The sequence below is a fragment of the Pelophylax lessonae genome (genome assembly GCF_965119305.1).
Source record: "Pelophylax lessonae genome assembly, chromosome: 1".
Lineage (NCBI taxonomy): Eukaryota > Metazoa > Chordata > Amphibia > Anura > Ranidae > Pelophylax > Pelophylax lessonae.
The window spans coordinates 78,735,255-78,757,157 of NC_138768.1; the positions used below are offsets into that span (position 1 = coordinate 78,735,255).

General features: G+C 44.2%; 1 protein-coding gene across 1 annotated transcript in view; it reads left to right on the top strand.

Moving 5' to 3' along the window:
• Nucleotides 1-21,903, top strand: part of NIPBL (NIPBL cohesin loading factor) — a 287,177-nt gene that overhangs the window by 174,112 nt on the left and 91,162 nt on the right. Inside the window, exons 36-38 of the mRNA XM_082258716.1 lie at nucleotides 7,687-7,780; nucleotides 18,677-18,831; nucleotides 19,021-19,111. Coding sequence (XP_082114842.1) covers nucleotides 7,687-7,780; nucleotides 18,677-18,831; nucleotides 19,021-19,111 — 340 coding nt within the window. The remainder of the gene's footprint in view (nucleotides 1-7,686; nucleotides 7,781-18,676; nucleotides 18,832-19,020; nucleotides 19,112-21,903) is intronic.

Consider the following 21,903-nt stretch of genomic DNA (forward strand, 5'->3'; position numbering starts at 1 on the left):
CAGCCATAGAGTTACCCACCTCAGTCAGCAACTGGGGTCCTCGGGTGGATGGATGCGCCGAGACTGCTATGCAGATCCGCTGGTGGGGGTCCCTGCTGTGGGCCCTCCATTGCCACTTATCTTTAGGACCCCTTAGGGGGGGGGGGGGGGTCACGGAGACCGCATGGCACACTGTGGGGACCGACAATTTCCTGTAGAATCATCCTGCCTCTTTTAAAAAAATATTTCCCTTTGAAATGCATTGCAGCTATGTTTTTTGTAGTTTCCCCATAGGAATGTATTGGACGGCCATTTTCTTGGAGTCCGCGATTGCTGGACAGCAGGGAGCAGCTAGGGCTGTACTGTAGTGACGACTCAGGTATTTTCCCTTCCTATGAAGATCGTTTTTTCACTGTAGCAGAATGATCCTGTTGTCCTCCATATTGATAGGTAATATGTCTATTGGGGTCCCTGTAGGTCTTCCACACTCACCCTGCTATCTGCAGTGTTAGTGGCTGGGACTTGTAGTACCGCTGGTGCAGCCCGTTTTTTTTTTTTTTTTTTTTTTTGCAGTTTCCTGAATTTACATTGCATTATTCCAGGATTTTTAATAAGAGTCCCAGGAAACAAATTTCACCCACTGATCCCCTTCTTGCAGTTGCGGCGCCTTCCGGGTCACATCCCCTGTCTGCTTTAATGGCAGTTTTGGAAATCCTGATGTCAAAAGTGGATGTTATTATCAATAATACCACTCGTAAAAAGCGCCCTATGCCCTCCTCTGTATCCTCAGATTCTGATGTAGATATGGCTGCTGCGGACGCATGTCACCTTGAGGGATCTGCGTCATTGCACTCGGATGGCGAGGACGATATATTCTTATCTGCAGCCACGCTGGAAGGCACGCTAGTGGAGGCACTTGGTGTCAGTGCGGGAAACTTTAAAAATGGCGGATGATTCTGCAGCGTCAGGGACACAGGTGTCTTTTGGCACATGCAAATCTCAGAAGTCGGGCAAGGTTTTCCCTTGTACTGAACTTTTTTGATAAAATTGTCAATGAACAGTGGGGGCGCATCAAACTAATTTTAGTGGTGCCAAAGTGTTTTAAAAGGCGCTACCCCTTTGCAGATGCGGTGTCCGCAAGATGGACCGTACCACCGAAGGTGGACCATCTAGTTTCCAAACTGAACAAATCTACTGTGGTCCCGGTCCAAGAGTCTTTACAGACCCTGTGAAAACGGAACAGTTCTCTCCAGGTCTGAGGGAGCTAACTGACCAAATGGTCCAAACCCTATTATTTATATGCTTAATGCGTCGCTAGATGCGGCCCCCCTGGTAGCCAGAGTGTCCGCGATGGGGGTAGCCTTTTAGACCTGTGGTGTGGCTAAAAAGCTGTTCTGCAGATCAGGCTTCAAAAAAGGCTCTATCAGATCTCCCCTTTTTGGGAGACCATTTGTTTGGTTCCTCATTGGATGAGTTAATCAAATGGCTCACAGGCGGAAAGAGTACTCTTCTTCCTCAATCCGCCAAGGGAAAGTCACTGTGTAATAGACTGGGCCTTATTTCACAGCCCACAGGCAGCCCTTTCGTGCCTCCGGCACGCAGGAGAAAGGATCTAAGCCATTTTGGTCTTTTGGAGGCTCCAAGAAGACATGGCCGGGTAAGCCGAGAACAGGCCAATCCAGACCTGCAGACAAATCCCCATCTGTATGAAGGGACGCCCTCACCCATATCTGGGGTGGGGGGACGTCTTTGCTTCTTTCCGGAACCAAGGACTTCCTTGATTCAGGTCAATAGGGTCCACGAACTGATCTGATCGGGTTACAAGATCGAATTCTAGTCTTGACCATTGGACAGGTTCTTTCCGTCCAATCTACGCCTATCTCCAGACCGGTTAAGGGATCTACGAGTGGCGGTACAAGATCTGCTGTCGCAAAAGGTGATTGTGCCAATTCCTTCTCGGAAATGCTTTCAGGGGTTCTATTCAAACCTGTTCACTGTGCCCAGGAAAGAAGGCAAAGAACGTCCAATCCTGGACCTCAAGGCTCTGAACCGCTTTGTGCGGGTACAGACGATTTGAATTGAGTCAATTCGCACGGTAGGGGCGTCTCTACACAGAGGAGACTTTTTGGCCTCCATAGATATCAAGGATGCTTTACATGTCCCTATTTACGCTGGACACCAGCGTTTTCTTCACTTCTCTCTCGGACAGGAGCATTATCAATTTGTGGCGTTACCCTTTGGTCTTGCCTCCGCCCCCTGGGTCTTCACCAAAGTGTTGACTCCGGTATTGGCATTACTGCGACAACGGGGGGTACTTCCTCTTAAGAGCAGACTCAGATTCAGCCCTATTGGGCGACTTGACAATCACTGTACGGAATCTGCAAGATTTCGGTTGGAACATCAATTTAAAAAAAATATGCCCTGGTACCATCCTTAAAACTGGATTATCTGGGTCTGACTCTGGACTCCACTTCGGCAAGGGTTTTTCTTCCCCTGAACAAACTGCAAAAGTTGCAGGGGCGATTCGCCTGCTGTTAGCCATCAATCTGTCTTCTCTGCGGGCTTGCATGCGGGCCTTGGGTCTGATGGTGTCAACCTTCGAGGCGGTTTTGTTTGCTCAGTTCCACACGAGACCCTTGCAAAGGGAGATTCTTGTCAAATGGAACAAAGATTCTCAATCTTTGGACACTGATTCGGTTGAGTCACAACACAAAGACTGCTCTACTATTGTGGCTTCACTCGTTAGTACTACGCCAGGGCAAGTCCTTCATCCCTTTGTATTGGACTGTGGTAACCACAGACGCCAGCCTGTCCGGCTTGGGTGGAGTGCTGGGGAAGCTGTGTCTCCAGGGGTCCTGGACAGTAGAAGAGTCCTGACTTTCGATCAATATTCTGGAACTCATCAGAACAAATGGTTTCCTCCACATTGAGGATCCCGTGTTGTGCAGTGCCATTTGGAAGACGTGGGAGTCCCCCCTCAAACAGAAGTAGCCTGGTCCCTGCACTGGATGTTGACAAGAGGATTAGCTATGCATTCGCAATGTTCCCAAAGGACTTGGAAAAACGGACTCTTATGAACTTGAAGCGTTGCTCTGAGTGGAAAGGTTTGTGCACCTAGGTGCACCACAGATCTTACATGGTGGACAGATCATTGCTATTGGGCCCTGTGCCTCCAAGGATTTTCAAAACACTCTAGGTTTCAGTTGCCATTTGCTGGGCACAGAGTATGTTTAGAAGATTTTGTGGGACTTGTTCACCTGGCAATAGTTCCTTTTTCTTTGGCTCATCAGACCTCCTGGTGAAGGTTTTCTCTGTGCCTTTTCGTATGTTGGCCTTAATCAGGTGAATTTTCTTAGCTTTTTTGCCAAGATCATTTTTCCCCTCTGGTGGTGACCTCCTTTATTCTGGTCTTGTGCATCAGGTTTATTCTCCTTAGGTTGTGCTGGCAGGTTCCCCCATCTAATGGGAGACTCCACCTCATCTGGTTTTATAGTTCACTGGTCCTTGAGGAAGCTACTGGGCTGCAGGCAGTACCCAGTCCTCTTTGAGAGAGTTGATAATTGCTTTGGACATTCCAACTGTAAATAAATTCTTATGTCCTTCAATGGACAAGAAAGAAAATAAGATTAAAAGATTAAAGAGTAAAATCTTTTTTGGAGTCCATTGAGAGAGACAGGTCCCATCACTCATAGTTACATAGTTACATAGTTGGTGAGGTTGAAAAAAAAACATCAGTCCATCCAGTTCAACCTATGATGGTGAGTGTGTGTGTGTTTGCTTTTAACCGTACAATGTATACCCCTGTATGTTGTGGTCTCTAAGGTGCCCATCTAATAGTTTTTTGAAACTATCAATGCTCCCTGCTGATACGACTGCTTGCGGAAGAGAATTTCACATCCTTACTGCACTTACAGTGAAGAACCCCCTGCGTATTTTAAGGTTAAACCGCCTTTTCTCTAGTTTTAGTGAGTGGCCACGTGTCTTATTGTATTCCTTTTCTCTGAATAGGTTTTTCCATATGCTAGGTTTGCTAGTACAGTATTTGTACATTGATATCATATCCCCCCTCAATCGTCTCTTCTCCAGAGAGAATAAGTTCAGTGCTTGTAGTCTTTCCTCATATCTGATGTCCTCCAGTCCCCTAATTATTTTTTTTGCCCTTCTCTGGACTTTCTCCAGTTCCAGCACATCCTTCCTGAGGACCGGTGCCCAGAACTGGACAGCATACTCCAGATGTGGCCGGACCAGAGTCTTGTAGAATGGGAGAATAATCTCTTTATTTCTGGAGTGAATCCCCTTTTTTATACATCCCAGTATTCTGTTGGCTTTGCTTGCAGCGGCTTGGCATTGCATGCCACTGCCAAGCCTGTTGCCTACCAGTACCCCCAGGTCCTTTTCCATCCTAGACTCACCCAGAGGTTCCCCCCCTAATGAGTAGCTTGGTTTCTGGCACCCAAGTGCATTACTTTACATTTTTCAACATTAAACCTCATCTGCCATGTAGTTGCCCACCCCATTATTTTGTTCAGGTCCGCTTGTAAGGTTTCCACATCCTGCCCAGAAGATATTGGCATGCTTAGTTTAGTATCATCCACAAATACTCACATTTTACTCGATATCCCCTCCTCTAGATCATTTATGAATAAATTAAACAGGATTGGCCCCAGGACAGAACTCTGGGGGACCCCACTTTCCACACCCGCCCAATCTGACTACTCCCCATTAATCACCACTTTTTGCAACCTCCCCTGGAGCCAGTTCTCTATCTAGGTACTCACCCTATGGTCCATACCTACCTTCCTTAGTTTGAGCAGTAAGCGTTTGTGGGGAACGGTGTCAAAGGCCATTGCAAAGTCCAGATACACCACATCCACAGGCTTACCTTTATCTAGGTGGCAGCTCACTTCATCATAGAAGGTAATATATTGGTTTGGCAAGAACGATTTTTCATGAATCCATGCTGATTACTACTAATACCGTTTTCATTACTAAAGTCTTGTATGTGGTCCCTTAACATCGCCTCAAAAATCTTGCAGACTACTGATGTTAGGCTGACCGGCCTGTAGTTACCCGGGATATATCTCGGCCCCTTTTTAAATATTGATACCACATTGGCTTTTTTTCCAATCAGCTGGCACCATACCCGTCTGTAAGCTATCCTTAAAGATCAAGAATAATGGTCTGGCAATCACCTGGCTGAACTCCTTAAGAACCCTCGGGTGCAAGCCATCCGGTCCCTGTGATTTATTTATGTTAAGTTTCTCTAGTTTAGTTCTAAGTCTATCTTCTGTTAGCCATGGTGGTATTTCCTGAGGTGTGTTATTTAGTTTGGCCTTACAAGCTGGGTTAGTGTAGCCCCCCAGTTCTTTTGTGAAGACTGAAGAGAAGAAATGATTTAACACTACCGCCTTTTCCTTGTCCTCTGTGGCCAAAACTCCCTTATCATCTTTTATGGGTCCAATGTGTTCTGGCCTCGCTTTCTTACTGTTTATATACTTAAAGAATTTTTTGGGTTCTTTTTACTCTCTTCTGCTATGTCTCTCGTGTTCTATTTTAGCCGCCCTGATTTCGTCTTTACATTTCTTATTACACTCTTTGTAATGCTTGAATGCTGCCAATGACCCCTCAGTCTTGTATTTTGTAGTTACACTCTGTGTTTGTTTGTGCTCTTGGTACAACTTTACCACCAAACAAAGGCAAGCTGGGTAGAGAAAATGGTTATATGGGGGCTGGCTTAAAGCTTTTCTGTTTGCTGGTGCCTAGTCCTTCTCTAGACTTCAGTATAAACTCAACTGTATCAAAATACCTGTGTCTTCCATGGACTTTGGCTATTTTTCTGAGTGATTCGCAGGGACAGGTAAGAATGTCCATTTATTCAGTTAGTGTTTCATTAGAGCCACTGTAGCAACTGCGTACAGAACATCATGACATCTAACAAGCAAAGATCTGTAGCAAACATGAAAAAAATGTTCGTAAGTACAGTTTTTACACCGCAAATCCAGTGGTCCTATAAGATCAGGGGGCGAGCTGGAAAGCTGTGATGAAGCCTGAGACATCACTCCTGGAAGCTTTCTTTTCTTTTATAATGGGCTGGCATCAAACTTCCCTTCCCTGCGAACTGGAGGAGAATGCACACTGGCAATGGCAACACAATAGCCGGAAGAACAGTACATACAATATATATATATTGTATTTTCTGGCGTATAAGACTATTTTTGAACCTCAAAAAAAACCCCCAAAAATGGGGGGTCGTCTTATACGCCAAGTATAATATCTCCAAGGTAACCTAAGTATAAGTATTACCAGTAGATGTATTTTCTCAAGACGCTGGCTGTGTGGGAATCCTGTACCGGTATACCGTATGTACCGTAGCTTTGACTACATACAGTGTACCGCGCTGAGCCAATCAGGGAGAGCGATGTATTCTATTATTGAATGCAAAGCCTGCTCGGATTGGCGGAGTAACATCAGCCCGCCTCTCTGACTCTGCCAATCCGAGCAGGCTTTGCATTCAATAATAGAATACATCGCTCACTGTGATTGACTCAGCGTGGTATACTGTATGTGGCCGAAGCTACGGTACACACGGTATACCGGTAAAGGATTCCCACACAGCCAGCGTCTTGAGATTACATATACTGGTAATACTGATACTTAGGGTACCTTGGAGATATTATGAGAGATTACATGTATTACAGTACTTGGGGTACCTTGGAGATCTATGAGAAATCTGATGTTTTTCAATGGTGTTGCCTTGCTTTGGAAGGGGGGGGGGGGGGTAGTCTTATACGGCGAGTATAGCCCAAAACCTTTGTTTTAACTTGAAAATTAGGGCGGGTCGTCTTATACGCCCAGTCGTCTTATACGCCGGAAAATACGGTGTGTATGTATGTATGTGTATATATATATATATATATATATATATATATATATATATATATATATATATATATATGACACAAAAGCACTGTTTTTGTGGGCATATATATGTACCATACCTAGGCCAGTTGCACAAGGAGTACCTAACTTGAATATATCCCATGCTGCGGCTGGCACCTGATAATTCCTGGTAGATGCATATTCCCCTATACCCTCCATCATTATCTTTTCTCTTTCAGCCCAGTCCAAAAAAACTAAACTGATTTTGTCAGGCCACATAAGTAGGGTGTATGGAGAAATACCTCCCCCACAACATAGAGGGGGAATGCAGCTACTCATTCACAAACATTTTCCAGCATGTCTCTTTGACAGAAGACGATCAACTTCTGTTGAGTGGGGATGCCCATATAGTGATTCAATTAAAGTCAATGTGTGGCTAGTTTTAGCCTAAAGAGTACGCTTCCACACATTACAGTTCATGCAAGGTCCAATTTACGATTCCATATAACAGCACATTGAAATAGAAAAGCTGATGCATCTGGAGCAGCCAGTAAGATTTAATCTTTCAAATTTTCTGGAGCTAAATAGTAGCTATATTTGTGTATAAATTCAAGTTTATTTCCTGATTATTTTGTGTTTAAGTTGCCTAGTATTCACGTGTTTTTGTATTTGCATATTGTCCTATTTATTTTAGTAACTTAAATATGTAAACCAATTTGCAGCTCAAAAGATTTGTTTTAATGCTGATGAGTAAAGCCGTATCCCTTTTCTAGCATATTATTTGTACTACTATTCTCTATTCTAAACCCTGCTCTGTGTTTACTTTAGGTGGTGCAGCATTGTGTGAGCTGCCTAGGGGCTGTCGTAAACAAAGTAACCCAAAACTATAAGTTTGTCTGGGCCTGTTTTAATAGATATTATGGTAAGTTTTCCTTTTTCTGTGATCACATTTGAGTATTACTTTTGAAATTGTCTGCTCATTTTGATAGTTCTTTTGTAGAGTAGAAATCTGTGAAACTGATATAGATTGCTTTTACTGAGAATCTGGAAACGGCTTTTAAAATCAGTAGATGCGACGAGAGTGTTCCCTGAAACCAGAGGTCACAGGTCTTTGATGATTTCAATAGTATACTGATAACTAGCATTGGGTCAATATAAATACTGTTACCTGAAATGTTCATATGTGCATCCAAGTGCAAGAGAAGAAGGAATATTGACTTGACATACTTGATAAGTGTGTTTCAGTATTTAATGAATAGGCAAAGTAGCTCATAAGCTGCTGAGTAGGCAGTTTTATAAATCATTTTACTTCCTTTGGTAGCACCTGTGCTTTATTATAATTGTCACGGGCAATGTGACATCAGTTGGTAAATAATATGAAACACCATCCAAAACTTTATTTCTTGATAGTGTGGTGAAGAGTTAGAATGTGTGCTTTCTGTGGGAAATTCCTGTATCATTCATGGTGGATGGAACAGGAAATCTCACAAATGGAACAAGATGTCTGGAGGGTAAAAATAACAGCTGAAATATTAAAGTAGGGCTAAAACTTTTTTCTTTTTGGCTTTCTCCTTAGGGGATCACAGGAGTGCATTTCGTTCTGTATTCCTTTAATTGGCTGATGTCACTCAGCTGGTCCAGAATTTAATGTTGGAATTCACCCAGATGTCTGGACTTGCAGCTGGCTCAGTGTCTCAGCACACCGCTGAAAGCCTGAGCCAGCCGCTCATACCCCCTCCATGACCCAGTGAGACTGAGAAATGAGCGATCAGCGGTCTTTGATCGCTCATTAACTTTTCCCCACGCTAGGTAAATAAAAGTTTTGTGTGTCCTTGTTGGAGAGATTTCCCATTGTCACCAGAATTTGGTCAACCTGGTCTTTCCAGTTTTTGAGGGGAAAGGTTCCAAGGGTTTTACTCCAATCTATTTACATTTTCAAACCAAATGGAGGCATTCACCCCATGTTGGAGCCAATATACCTAAATGTGTATCCCCAAATTCTGCTTGGAGTCTGCAAGATCTGTAATCGCTTCATTCAAATTAAAATAACTTTCCATTTTTTTCACACCCCAATGCTTTATAATTGCCATTGGAAACACTTTGTCGCCCTGTTTTTCAGCATTTGCTCTGCACCAAGAGTCCTCACAAAACTACTGGCTCCACTCCTGGCTTCAAGTTCTCAGGGAATGACCACCTGCTGAGAGATTCCTGAGCCACGGTCCTGTTTTCCAACATTTAAAATGACAATGCAGTTCCTTCAAACTTTCAGATGTGTGATTAGGTTTAAGGAGTCTGCTCTTTCGCATTTACATTTTCCTGAGTATTTGAGGCTGATCTTGGTCATGGCCCAGGCAAAACCATTTGTTCCCTGACTCTTGGGTCAACCAAACATTCCTCGACTCACTTCTGTGTGAGGGTTCTATGCCTCATAGCCCCTTCAAGCAATCCTCTTTGCTCAGTTTTACAATGGATGCTTGCAGATCAACATTTTCATCGGGAAAAGCAGATCCCCTCTCTGGATCACCTATTACTGCTGTCTAGCCAGGCAAAAATCTACCTGGCATGGTGGACTTCTGCCCTAGAATAACATTGGACACAAGCCTGATGGGCTGTGGCAGAGTGTACAATTCCATGACTGTCCCAAGAACGTGAACCCCCCCCAGGAGTCAGTGCTTCCATCAGCATTCTGGAGTTGACAACCTTAAGACTGACTTTCCTACTTGGTCACCCATCCTACATAAATCACCAGAAGTCAGGTTGCCCTGAATGAAGCAAGCCTGATCCTCCCCTGGTCAGAGAAGCACATTTAAACTCTTTCTGCTATCTACAAACTGGAAATGGAAAATTGGCACGTGGACTTCCTGAGTTGGTAATGACTGGACTCAGGGGAGTGGACCCTGCATCCAGAGATCTGTTTGATCCTCTGTCAAAAATGGGGAATGCCAGATGTGAACATGAGCGCTTCCGAATTTATCAAAAAATTAGGCAGGTTTGTGGTTAGGTCCAGGGATACCCTTGCTTTTACTGTAGTTGTCATGAATCCAGTGAGGATTCCTCCTCAACTACTGCACAAGATGAAGCAAACCTGGATTGTTGTGATCTTCATTGCCTCAAATTGGCTCAGGAGAACTTGCTACACAGACAAACCCAGGCTTCTGTTGGATGAGCCTTGGTCTCTTCTAAACAGGCAAGACCTTCTGTCACAAGGCCTTCTATTACATCCTGCTTTTCATTTCCCGGCTTTAACAGTATGACTGTTGAAAAGCATACTAAACAATAAGGGCATTTTGGACCTTACTAAAGTTGAGAAAAACTACCGCTCATAGAATCTACCTTCACACCTAGGCCAATTATTTTTTTTCTTCTTATTTTTATTTATTTTTAAACATACAAGTAAAAATTCAAAGAAAACAGAAAAAAATACTACTACATTCCACACCAAAGGGGCAACAATTGCCAGAACCTCCGAATGAGTGGACATTTCCAAAATATATGCTCAAAGTCCGCCGGAGAGTGCCGACACCGCCAACAGTCTGCGGAGCGAGTGGCATACATCCCGGCAATGCTGGCTGGTGTGTAGTACACATGATGGAGAATCTTATATTGTGTAAGGCGGTCCCATGAAGATATTGCAATTTTAAAAGGATAATCCCACATATCCCAGTCCTCACTCTGTATTAGAGATATCCATCGCTCCGTACATTTGTTGATTGGCTTTGGGCGTGTAGTGAACAACTCCCTATATACTGTAGACAGCGCTTTAGGTAAATGTTTCCGAAGCCAACAACCGCTCCAAATCAGAAGATTGGGTTTGCAACTAAGTGCCTCCAAATTGGGAAAGGAAGGCATGCTGCAGCTGCAGGTAACAGAATTACCAATTATGTAAAAGGAATTTGGATTTTAGTTAATCAAAGGTAAGTAACTGCCCTCCTCCCACAATATCTTTCAGCTGTTTAATTTCTTTCTCCGCCCAAACACCTGGATCCGGTATAGTAACAAAGTGAGGTAGATTGTGTTTAAACCAGAGCAGCACGGCAGGGGAATGCCCACCACCCTCCGGTTGTATGAGCTGTACCTTGTCCCATGTGAGTATACAATTGCCCTAATGTCCCCGAAGAAAGAGATGATGCAATCCCTCATAAGAGCCCATTAATGCCGCCTCCAGAACATTGGCCGTGTCTCCATCATCCCTAATCAACCATCTACAAGCATTTACCTTCTGACTTGCTAAGAAATATTTATATAAATCCGGTAGTGCAAGTCCCCCCGACCCAAGGGTTCCTGAAGGACTAGTATTCCCAGTCTAGGGTGCGAGGAGTACCATAAAAAGGAGCTAAACAAACCCTTTATCTTTTTAAAATAGAAACCTGGGAATCCACACTGGTGACACCCGTAGAAAGTACAAAATAATGGGCAAAAGATTCATTTTGATCAGGTTTATCATTCCTATTAAGGAGAGGAGCAGATTCCTCCTCTTAAATGCTGGAATCAGGGGATGTAGATTTAAGGACAGGAAATCCAACACTTTTGACGAAATTACCACCCCCCAGGTATTTATTTGATCCACCCAAGGAATTGGCACATCCAACGCCGCAAGCGCCCTGGCTTCATTATCAATGGGTAGGATGCTAGATTTACTACTTTTAACCCTGAGTATTTAGAAAAAGTGTTCAAAATCTCAAAAACTGCCTGTAGGGACGGACCCAGGTCCTCCAGAAATATTAGGTCATCTGCATATATATATATATATATATATATATATATATATATATATATATATATATATATAAAATATGCATTCAAAAATTCCCTGCTGTTGTGTAACAACAAAATAGCCATATGGCAAACTGTACACCCAGCCTGATCCCAAAAGCAAACCATAGGAAAAAGGGAGAGGCGTAACCACACCTAAGTCTGTAATATTTTCTATACGTTGTACCGCAAGGCTGTGCTCCAGGTAATAATTGTGCTTAGTGAACATTGATCTCAATGCAGGAGTTCGACCGAATAACTCCACCATATGACAGAATGAGTCCGCGTGCTCCTTCCCAAAAAAGACCCAGTACTCATGATATGGATAAATGTCTGCCACAATTCAAATAGCCACTCTCGGATAGCCGTGGCCTCTTGCGGAGTATACAGGCAGGATGAAAGCCAGTAGGTAGAAGGAAAAGTTAAACCTAAACAGAATAAATTGAACCCACTCCTCCAAATATCTAGCTAGCTCCTGCAGATGGCATTCTCAAGGGGCTCCCCACCCACACAGACTCACAGGGTATCCAACCAGTCACTGTCTTCTTGTGGGTAATCTAAGAACTTGACCACCCCACGGTGGGAGACCTGCAAGAATAAAGCATACTGTTAGAATAAAGCATACTGTATCCACTGTTTTTCTCCCTCAGACGGCGTCGCATCTCCGTAAATTACCTTCTTTTTTGAGTTTCCGCCGAGAAATCCGGGGAAAGCATAATCTTGGTATTTTCATAAGGAAGCTCTTGCTGCTTTCTGGCCTCAGCCAGAGTCATGTCCAGATCCCTGAAATTCAGGAGCCTCACCAGAAATGGGCACGGAGGGGCACCAGGTGGCACTGGGTGCGCTCTCTGCACGACATAGGTGGGTGGCATCTCCTGGATGTCTAAAAGCTGCTTAAAGAAGGCCTCCGCAAAATCAGCCGGTTTAGTGCCCCCAGCCCCCTCAGGAAGGCCCACTACCCGGACGTTCCGCAGCTGACAGTTTTCCGTGTCCTCATCTTTATGCTCCAAGGATACCACTTGTGACTTCAGCTCAGCTAGTTGGTGAGATTGTGAGCCCTGCATGTCCTCCACCTCTGTAAGCCTTTCTCTAAATTTGATTATATCGTGCCTAATTAGGGGGCATTCTGAGGCCACCTGTTCTATGCGCCGCATGAGGGCTGCTTTGCACCCTTCAATTGCCTCCAGGATCGATTTGGTAATGGTTCTCTGATCATGCTTCATTCCCATGGGTGAGGCAGGAGCAGAAGATACCGGTGACTCACCCGCAGTCTCCATAGGAGAGGCCCGGGTCCTCTGTGTAATCAGAGCTGCGGCCTGTGGAGCCGTCCACAGGAAGTGGCCTCCCCTTAGAAGAGCTTGGTGGCTTCAGAGCTTTTACCGTCTTCCCACGGCCCCTGGATGTCCTCTCCGGCTGCCTGACACACTCCTGACAGTCTAAGCTACCGGAGAATGTGTATCAGATAGGGGGGGTCTGTGTCACCACAGGAGAAAAGTGTCAGATAATCACGGAGCTCGCAGACTGCATGTCCTTCCCTCTCACATCCCGGTCACACCCCTGCCTAGAAGGCCTAGTTTGACTGTTCTAAGACCAGGCATCTCAGCCCCTGGTAATCTATCTCTTACATCCTACATTTCCTCCATTTTGGCTTGAACCAGCATCTGGCTCTAGGTACTCTAAAGAGGCAGGATTCTGCCCCCTCCATTTTTTCCCCCAGAAACCTTTGGCCTCGAACAAGTACTTTTGTACAAGTAATTGCTTCGGCCAATCCTCTTTGACCTTCTGTCTCCCCCTGTGATCTGAATCTGGTACTTTTTTTTTTTTTTTTTTTTTTTTTTTTAAAAGCCTCCCATATTGAACCCATTTCAGGATATCCTATCGGATACTAAATGGGCAAGATGGTTCTGAGACCCAGACCGTCCTTCCTCTCCTTTCACATTGGTGGTGATATTCTCATTTAAGCCCCGTACACACGTTCAGATAATCGGACGACTTATCGTTCGCATTTTGTTTCATGATACTAACATCGAAATTCAACAATGCGTACAAACCGTATGATTTTTGTCGTACGTTTCAGGAAAATCTTCCTGGTTGCTTAGCTACATATCAGATGGTGCAAAACAAAAACAATGGCAGCCAGGCTTTTTCCGTGCTATTTTAGTGTTTCTGATCATGCGCGGTCTTTGTCTATCGATTTTTAGCGGACGCATAGTGTACTGATGAAACGATGTCTTTCGTGGGGCTATCGTACGACAGAAGTTTTCCGGTTTGTCCCTTCGGATTTTGTTAGACCAACTGTCGTGATCAGCTGTCGAAAAGCTGTGTACTAACGATCAGATTATCGTGCGATCAGGTCGAAAGTGAGTTTCTCTTACGTCCTCCGACAGTCGCCGCCTCTTCATATTCGTCACATATGGGGTATTAGACTTTGCTCCGAAGGAGTAGCTAGGCAACAGAATATGTTAACATTAAAGCTTTTAACATATCCCACCCTCAAGGGGTGGTCCCCTCAGTCAATACTCTCCTACTTCCTGCAACCATATCTCAGTTTCAATGTCTAGCTTGTCAGGAGTGGCTGGCTCTCTCTGTGCTGGGGCTTTGTGCCCCAGACTCTTTCTTCTTTTTTGATTTTTTGTTTGAGTTTTCTCTCTACCTTTACTTAGCTGTTCTTTTTGTCAGCATTAGTTAGTTCTTCTGATGAAGAGGATCATGCGGGCTGGGTCTCGGGCTGATCCCCCTGGTCGCAGGTCGTGGGTCAGTGGCTTCCCAGCCTGCCATCGAGCGTTCAGCCAGGTAACGCTCCTGGCACAGTGAACGACCCATCCCTGTTCGGTGCAGGGATGATTGGTGAGGTGGCTACCTCACTGGACGCTGTGCGGTTTCTTAACCCCCATTTTGTGCGTCTTGTATGCGACTCTCCCTGCCTCATGTGCAGCGGCTTGTTCGCCTGTGCGGGTCCCCCACGCCATTGTGAGGTAAGTGTATCTATGTGGGGACCTGTCTGTCTGGGGGGGTGTCAGTCTGGGACTGTGTAACCTGCCTCTGTTCTCACTGTTTGTCTCCCTATCACTCGGCTGCATGCTGTGGGCTGCAAGGGGGGGGGGGGAGCTGTGTGACACTATCTGTGTCAGCTTTGTCAGTGTGAGAAGCTGTGGGGCATGTTTTGTGGCATGTTTGGGCACTATACAGCGATCGCTGCGGCGATCTACCATGTTTTTTATATATGGATGAAATGTGTGCATTACTGTACTGTGGAGCGGCGGTTTCGGCGCCAAACGGCGCCATTTTGCCTACACTCGCTCCGGCCGCATATTCTACATGCATGGCGGCCATTTTCTTGTAGCCTCCCATAGGCTTTAATAGAGCGCCCTGGTCTCATCACTTCCTCTTCTCCTGGGTACACCGATCGAGGCAGCAGCAGCGGCGAGGGTCTCCTCAGGTTTTATCCTTCTGTTCTTGCTATATCCATTGCCTGTGTCAGTTTTATTGTCCCTGTGGGGGTCTCATTGTGCTTGTGTGTGGTGCGGTGGGCTCTCCACCCGGCTGTCTTCCAGATGTTGTGCGCGAAGTGGGGTCTTCCAGATGTGGACCTGTTCGCGTCTCGTCTCAACAACAAGGTGAGAAGGTTCGTGACAAGGATGCGCGACCCTCGGGCAGACGCGTCGGACGCGTTAGTGGCCCCTTGGCATCAGTACAAGCTGATGTACGCATTTCCACCGATTCAGTTGCTGTCCAGGTTCCTTCGCAGGTTACACTCGGAACGCAGCACGGTGATTCTTGTGGCGCCGGATTGGTCACGCCGGTCCTGGTGCGCAGATCTCGTGAATCTGGCGTCTGCCTCTTCAAGACGATCTCCTGTCTCAAGGGCCGATATACCATCCTGCTTTACAGTCGCTGGCATACCTTGATCAACTCGAGGAAGTCTTCCTCGGGGAAGGTTTACTACCGTACTTGGAAGGCCTATTTTGCCTGGTGTGAGTCCAGGGGGTTTTCACCCCGCACGTACTCGGTTTCCCGAGTGCTGTCCTTCCTTCAAACAGGTGTCGATCAGCGTTTGGCGCTGGCTACGATAAAGGGTCAGGTGTCTGCGCTGGCCGTTCTGTTTCAACGTCCCGTGGCTTCCAACTCCTTGGTTGGCACTTTTGTTCAGGGAGTGCGGCATCTGGTTCCTCCTAGGAGGGATCCTCTGCCCCCTTGGGACTTGAATCTCGTTCTATCTGTGTTACAACGTGCTCCTTTTGAACAGATCGTGGGAGATCTCGTTGTCTATGTTGTCCAAAAAGGTCGCCTTTTTGGTTGCGATCACTTCGGCTCGCAGAGTGTCGGAGCTGGCGGCTTTGTCCTGCAAGTCTCCGTATCTGGTTATTCATTTGGATAAGGTGGTCTTGCGACCTAATCCTTCTTTTCTTCCGAAGCGAGTTTTGGAATTCCATCTTAATGAGGATATTGTCTTGCCTTCGCTGTGCGCGAAGCCTAAGCATCCAAAGGAGGTGAGACTACATTCTTTGGATGTTGTTCGGGCGATAAGGGTTTACCTTAATGTTAAAAACCTTAAATGTTTGTTCTTCCTGAGGGTCCTCGGAAGGGCATGGCGGCGTCGGCCTCTACCATCGCCAAATGGATCAGGCAGACCATTGAACAGGCGTATGCCTTGCAGGGGAAGGTTCCCCCTGTGCCTGTGAAGGCGCACTCTACTAGATCTCTGAGTACGTCTTGGGCCTGTCATCATGGGGCTTCTGTAGCCCAGGTGTGTAAGGCGGCGACCTGGTCGACCGTACACACTTTCACAAAATTCTACAAAGTAGATGTTCAGGCATCGGCGGATGCTTCTTTTGGCCGCAAGGTTCTTAGTGCGGCAATTCCCTAGGGTCCCTTGTTGGGGACCTCTGGCTGTTGGGATAAGTTTTTATCCCCTGGTTCTTTGTCTTTTCCTGGGTTGTTGCTCCTGTTGAGCAATTATTTTTCCTGTAGCCCGGCTGGTTTCCTTCCTTTGGTAAGGTTCCTTTCTTTGATGCGGAGACTGCGTTGCCTTTCGGCGCGGATGCGTTTCCCACCCCTCATGTTTGCACTGCTTTGGGACGTCCCCATATGTGACGAATATGAAGAGGCGGCGACTGTCGGAGGACGTAAGAGAAAACGGAATTTTTGTAAAATCTTACCTGTAAAATTCCTTTCTCTGAGTCCTCCGACAGTCGCCGCCCCCGCCCCTCTTTTGGGGTTTGGTTGTATACTCTACTGCTATTCCACTGAAACTGAGATATGGTTGCAGGAAGTAGGAGGGTATTGACTGAGGGGACCACCCCTTGAGGGTGGGATATGTTAAAAGCTTTAATGTTAACATATTCTGTTGCCTAGCTACTCCTTCGGAGCAAAGTCTAATACCCCATATGTGACGAATATGAAGAGGCGGCGACTGTCGGAGGACTCAGAGAAAGGAATTTTACAGGTAAGATTTTACAAAAATTCAGTTTTTATCGTACGATTATCGGAACGTGTGTACGGGGAATTACCTATGTCCTGCTCTAAATCATGCCAAGAAGATTCTACTCCACTTCCTTCTAGAAGTTCTAAACTTCTGACTTGAAATATGAAAAAAGCACATGCTTCTATACTGTCTATCCAAAGCACTAAATGTGCTTTCTCCCTGCTGCCTGGTCCTCTGTTTTCTGCATGACTCACTTCTGACATGTATGTAAGAGGACCAATGCGCTACCTGAGGGGTAAGACTAACAAGGTAAGGCCAATGATGATCCAAAAAAAGGAGTCTACAATGTGAAATAAATATATAGAACAGAAAAAGCAGCCAATTCTATTTGGTGTCCCCACTGTGTGAAACAAAGTGCAAATATTCAAAAAAATCGGCGCTAATTCATAACAGGTGCAAATAAAATCCAGCTTCTGACAGCTTTTCCCAACTCCAAGAAAGAGATGGTGATGGGGGACCTCCAGCACACAGCCTGAGATAGAGGGCCTCAGCTGTGTTCCCTGTGTTGTGTTGTGGGGCCGCGTGTGTCCTTTTTCTCCAATCTGGGCTCAGATTTCTTCACTGAGCTGTGCAGTGTGTGACTTTAGATTCCCCATCCCCTGCTTTTCAGAACTGGTGGATGCAGTATAAAATCTTTCTCTTAGAAGGGTGTGGAGAAGAGAATGCTGCAGATAAACGGGTACAATTTATGTAGGAGAATATGTGTTATGTCTGTATCACCTGAAGCTAGTCACTTTGCTGGGTATATGTAAGGGTTTTCATCAACTTTAAGAAAAGCAGAGTCCCTCTGTGTCCCTCCTCGAAGTCCCTAGAAGGGGTATTCTTCTACCTCTTCCACAGCTCTTTACAGAGCTTATATCCTAAATGGAAAGGTTGCAGGACCCCCACCTGGTCTTATGTTCTTAATTTCTCAGAGTTTTACCAGGTGGATCCCCAGGTTTCTTCTGTTACAAACTTCGGCTGCAAGGTGCGCTTCAAGCTGTAATCTTGAGTGTTTTACGTCTGCTCCTCTCATGAGCTATTGTTCTGTCTTCGCATGCTACAACTGAGCAAGTATGTGCCAAGTGCCCATTTCTCCTCTAGGTGGCAGTATTACCCTATGTTTCTTACTTTCTAGCTGTTCTTCTCAATGGAGAAAAAGATTTTACGCTAAACACCAAAATGTTATATATTTGGACACAGGCAGAATTTTTTATACTTTTGGCTCTGTTTGCCGCAGATCAAAATTAAATGGAAACAATCCAAATGAAATTTGAAGTGCAGACTTTCAGCTTTAATTCAAGGGGTTAAATATAAATATCAAGTACAAGATTTAGGAACTGCAACCATTTTTATACACAGTCCCCCCCCCCCCCCTCCATTTTCAGGGGCTCAAATGGACAAATGAATATGATCGTAAACAAAAATGTTCTTTGTTGAGAACCCTTTACTTGCAATGATTGCCTGAAGTCTGGAACCCATGAACCTTACCAAAGACTGGGTTTTTTTTTTTTTTTTAAGCCCTTTCCCCTTGTGTGGATTCAGCAGTTATCCTACAATTTTTTGTCATTAAATTATTGGTATATTTTGTCTGTTTCCTAGGTGCACTTATGAAGTTAAAAACAGAACATCAGGAGGACCCAAACAGTACGGTTCTGACCACAAACAAATCAGCTCTCCTGCGATCGCTATTTACAGTTGGAGCACTTTGTCGCCATTTTGACTTTGATCAAGAAGACTTTAAGGGTAGCAGCAAAGTAAATATCGCGGTTTGTAAAATTTAATTTTTTTTTCTTTTGTTCGTCTTTTTCTTACTTTAATTGCTCTTAGACACTGACAACACATTTCACATTTAAATATACACAACTTTCTTCAGCTTTATTTTTGTTCTTTTTTTTTTCCCAACACTTGATTTTAAATCTTTGTATGTATGGATTTTCATGCAGGTTAACATAAAAGACAAGGTCCTGGAGCTGCTGTTGTATTTCACAAAGCATTCAGATGAAGAAGTGCAGACAAAAGCCATCATTGGTCTTGGTAAGAAGAGAATTAATTTTATTCCCTTTTTCTTTGTATATTTAAGTTTTCTGTCATATTTGTATACAATGGCTTTTTTTTTTTGTATAGTTTTGCTGTTGTGATTCTGTAACTTTGAACTTAGTCAGCCTCCTATCAAACCAGTGTGACTTGTCATGCGAGTCGACAGTTCCAAATCACATGATAAGTCGCACTCCATTGCCGGCAATGGAACCGTTCATATCATCACGAATCATGTCGCAGCGATTGTGAAAAAGGTTCCTGCACTACTTATTGATTTCATTACAACTTGCATAGACTGAAGTCACAAGCTGCAATTTCAATCAGCAGTGCAAATCACACTGATGTGTGGCTTTGAAATTGCACTGAAGTAGAAAAATTTCAAATCCGCACGGTGTGAACAGGGTCTAATGTCCTTAGTCCTATAGTGTTTGCATTAACATGTAAATAGATAAAATAAAAACAAAATGCCCCCAAAAAAGGCAGTAAAGAAAAGGAGGGACTGCTGATGTACATATTTTTTCACATCCTATCCAAAAAAAAAAAAAAAAACACTTAACTAAAATTGTCTCCCTATTGCAGGATGTCTTTTTCTTCTGTAAATTGTGAAGCAGTGCATGGTGACCAATAAGGATTTATCTTTACCTGATGACAGAAAACTGAAATCATTACTATGTGCTGCTTTACCTTGAATAGCACCTCTGTTCAAGTCCTGGCCAATGATTTATGGCTGGGACCTACTGATCGCTTGTGTACAATCACAGCCCAGAGCTCTGTGTTTAATAGTCAAGACAGAGCTCTGTACTGAGAGTATGATTTCTCATCAGTGGTGTTGGGACTCAGTGGTTCTTTAAGGTGCCAGCAGGGGTACAGGCTAGAACCACCAGCTATCCTTGGCAGCTGGGGTCTAACACTTAAGTCCAGGAGCTGAAATAATCAGCTTATGGGCTTCTGATCTTGCTACACTTCTACCAGATCAATAATACAATGCTGCCGCATTGTTTTAACACTGGCAGGTATGTGACATGACAGCACTTCTTGTCAGTATTGTTACCCAGAAGATATGAGATTTACTTGTAGGGTCTATTCCGAGATTTATGATACCTCAGACAATATTCGGGTTAAATGAGGGTTCTTTGACCATGAGTGAAAGCTTCAAAACAGCAATATTAATTTATTGGTAAATAGCCTAGAAGCCTAAATTAATTTACAACAATCTCTCTATAGTACATACAAAAATGTAAAATATTCATAGTTTAACTGAACAAATATAGAGTATGCTACTCATAACACAATGATACAAACAGAGCAATACAGACAAAAAAAAAAAAAGACAAGCATGTATACATTTTAGTGCAGGAGATGCATTCCAGTTACCATTTTCACGCGAGTTTCATTCTAGTCTGCTGAATCAGAGAATTTTTTCTCCTTCCTGCCCTCACTAATATAAATCTATCTCGCCTTGCTTAGAGCCATTCTGATTGGTGTAGCTATCTTGCCCTTCTCCTCCCTCTGGGCGTATCTTGTTCAGAATTGGACAATTTCCTCCTCTCCTAGCTTAGCATAACTCAGCCCTTTGCTCGCATCTCCTCTCTGTTGGAGCGAGAACTTCATTATACTGGCTGACCTCCTCTTGAATTGAGGTATTTAGATATGCAAGTTCATATCCTGGGCAAGTTGTCCATTCCTGCACAGATAGCCATCTTAATGAGGGCATCTTTGAAGTAGAGGCCGAGATAACGAACCTTGAACTCGTGATTTCTGGAAAAAAGGAACTTATCGTAATTACGGGGTTGTACTAATTTTGCATATCAGTATGTTTTTCAGTGTAAATAGCACACACCTCCCTGGTAGCTCAGGTGTGCATTTCAAAGGACTTGTTAAATCGCTTACTACTGCTGGTCAGACTTGTTTACACAACTTAAAAATCTACAATCATATATCAACTATGTGTTTGAAAGCAAAGCTCAATGTCTCGTAATATATATATTTACATCCATCTATTTACAATTACTAATGGAGATTACACATAAACTCCTCATAAGGCAACAGTATGTAGGCTCTGGCAGAGTTGTTGGAACGCTCTCTAGATTCTTCCTGCATTAGTAGTTCACTGCTCTAGAGATCTGTTCTTGGCTGATTCCACTCACTGACTAGATCTAAGCACCCCTCCTGTTCATGCCTTCTGATGTTAATGCCTGTTTGGGGAATCCTTTGACAAATTCATCAAGGAAGTCATCTGTTCCTGTATTCAGTCTCAGGGCTAAAAGGGGGCATCCTCCCCAATACATAGTCTCCCAATTTTTTTTTTTTTTTTTTTTTATGTACCTAAATTCTAGATGGGATCAACAAGATTTGTCATTGTGTCTCTAAGACCTGGGAAATTTATGGCATCCGTACACATACAAAATTCCCACGTACATATCCCCATCTTCCCTCAACAAAATTTTATATGCTTTGCTGTTAAAGACTGCATTTCCAATGTGTGGCCCTTTGGACTCTTCTCTGCACCCTGAGTGTTCAGAATAGTGCAGTGGATAACATTTTACAAACAGACTCCTTCCACAGAATTGTCAGCAAATATCCAAAGGACTATTAAGTTATTTAAAATTTTCAGCTGCTTAATCAACTTTCCAAAGTCGGATATCCTGTCTTCGCATCATCTGGAGTACCTGTGTCTAATCTTGGACACAGTCCCAAACCAAATTCTTACATTTGTGTATAAGGTTGCCAAAAGACAAAGGCCCATCCAGCATCCAGTTTAACCTATAATGGGTATGTGATTTTTTTTT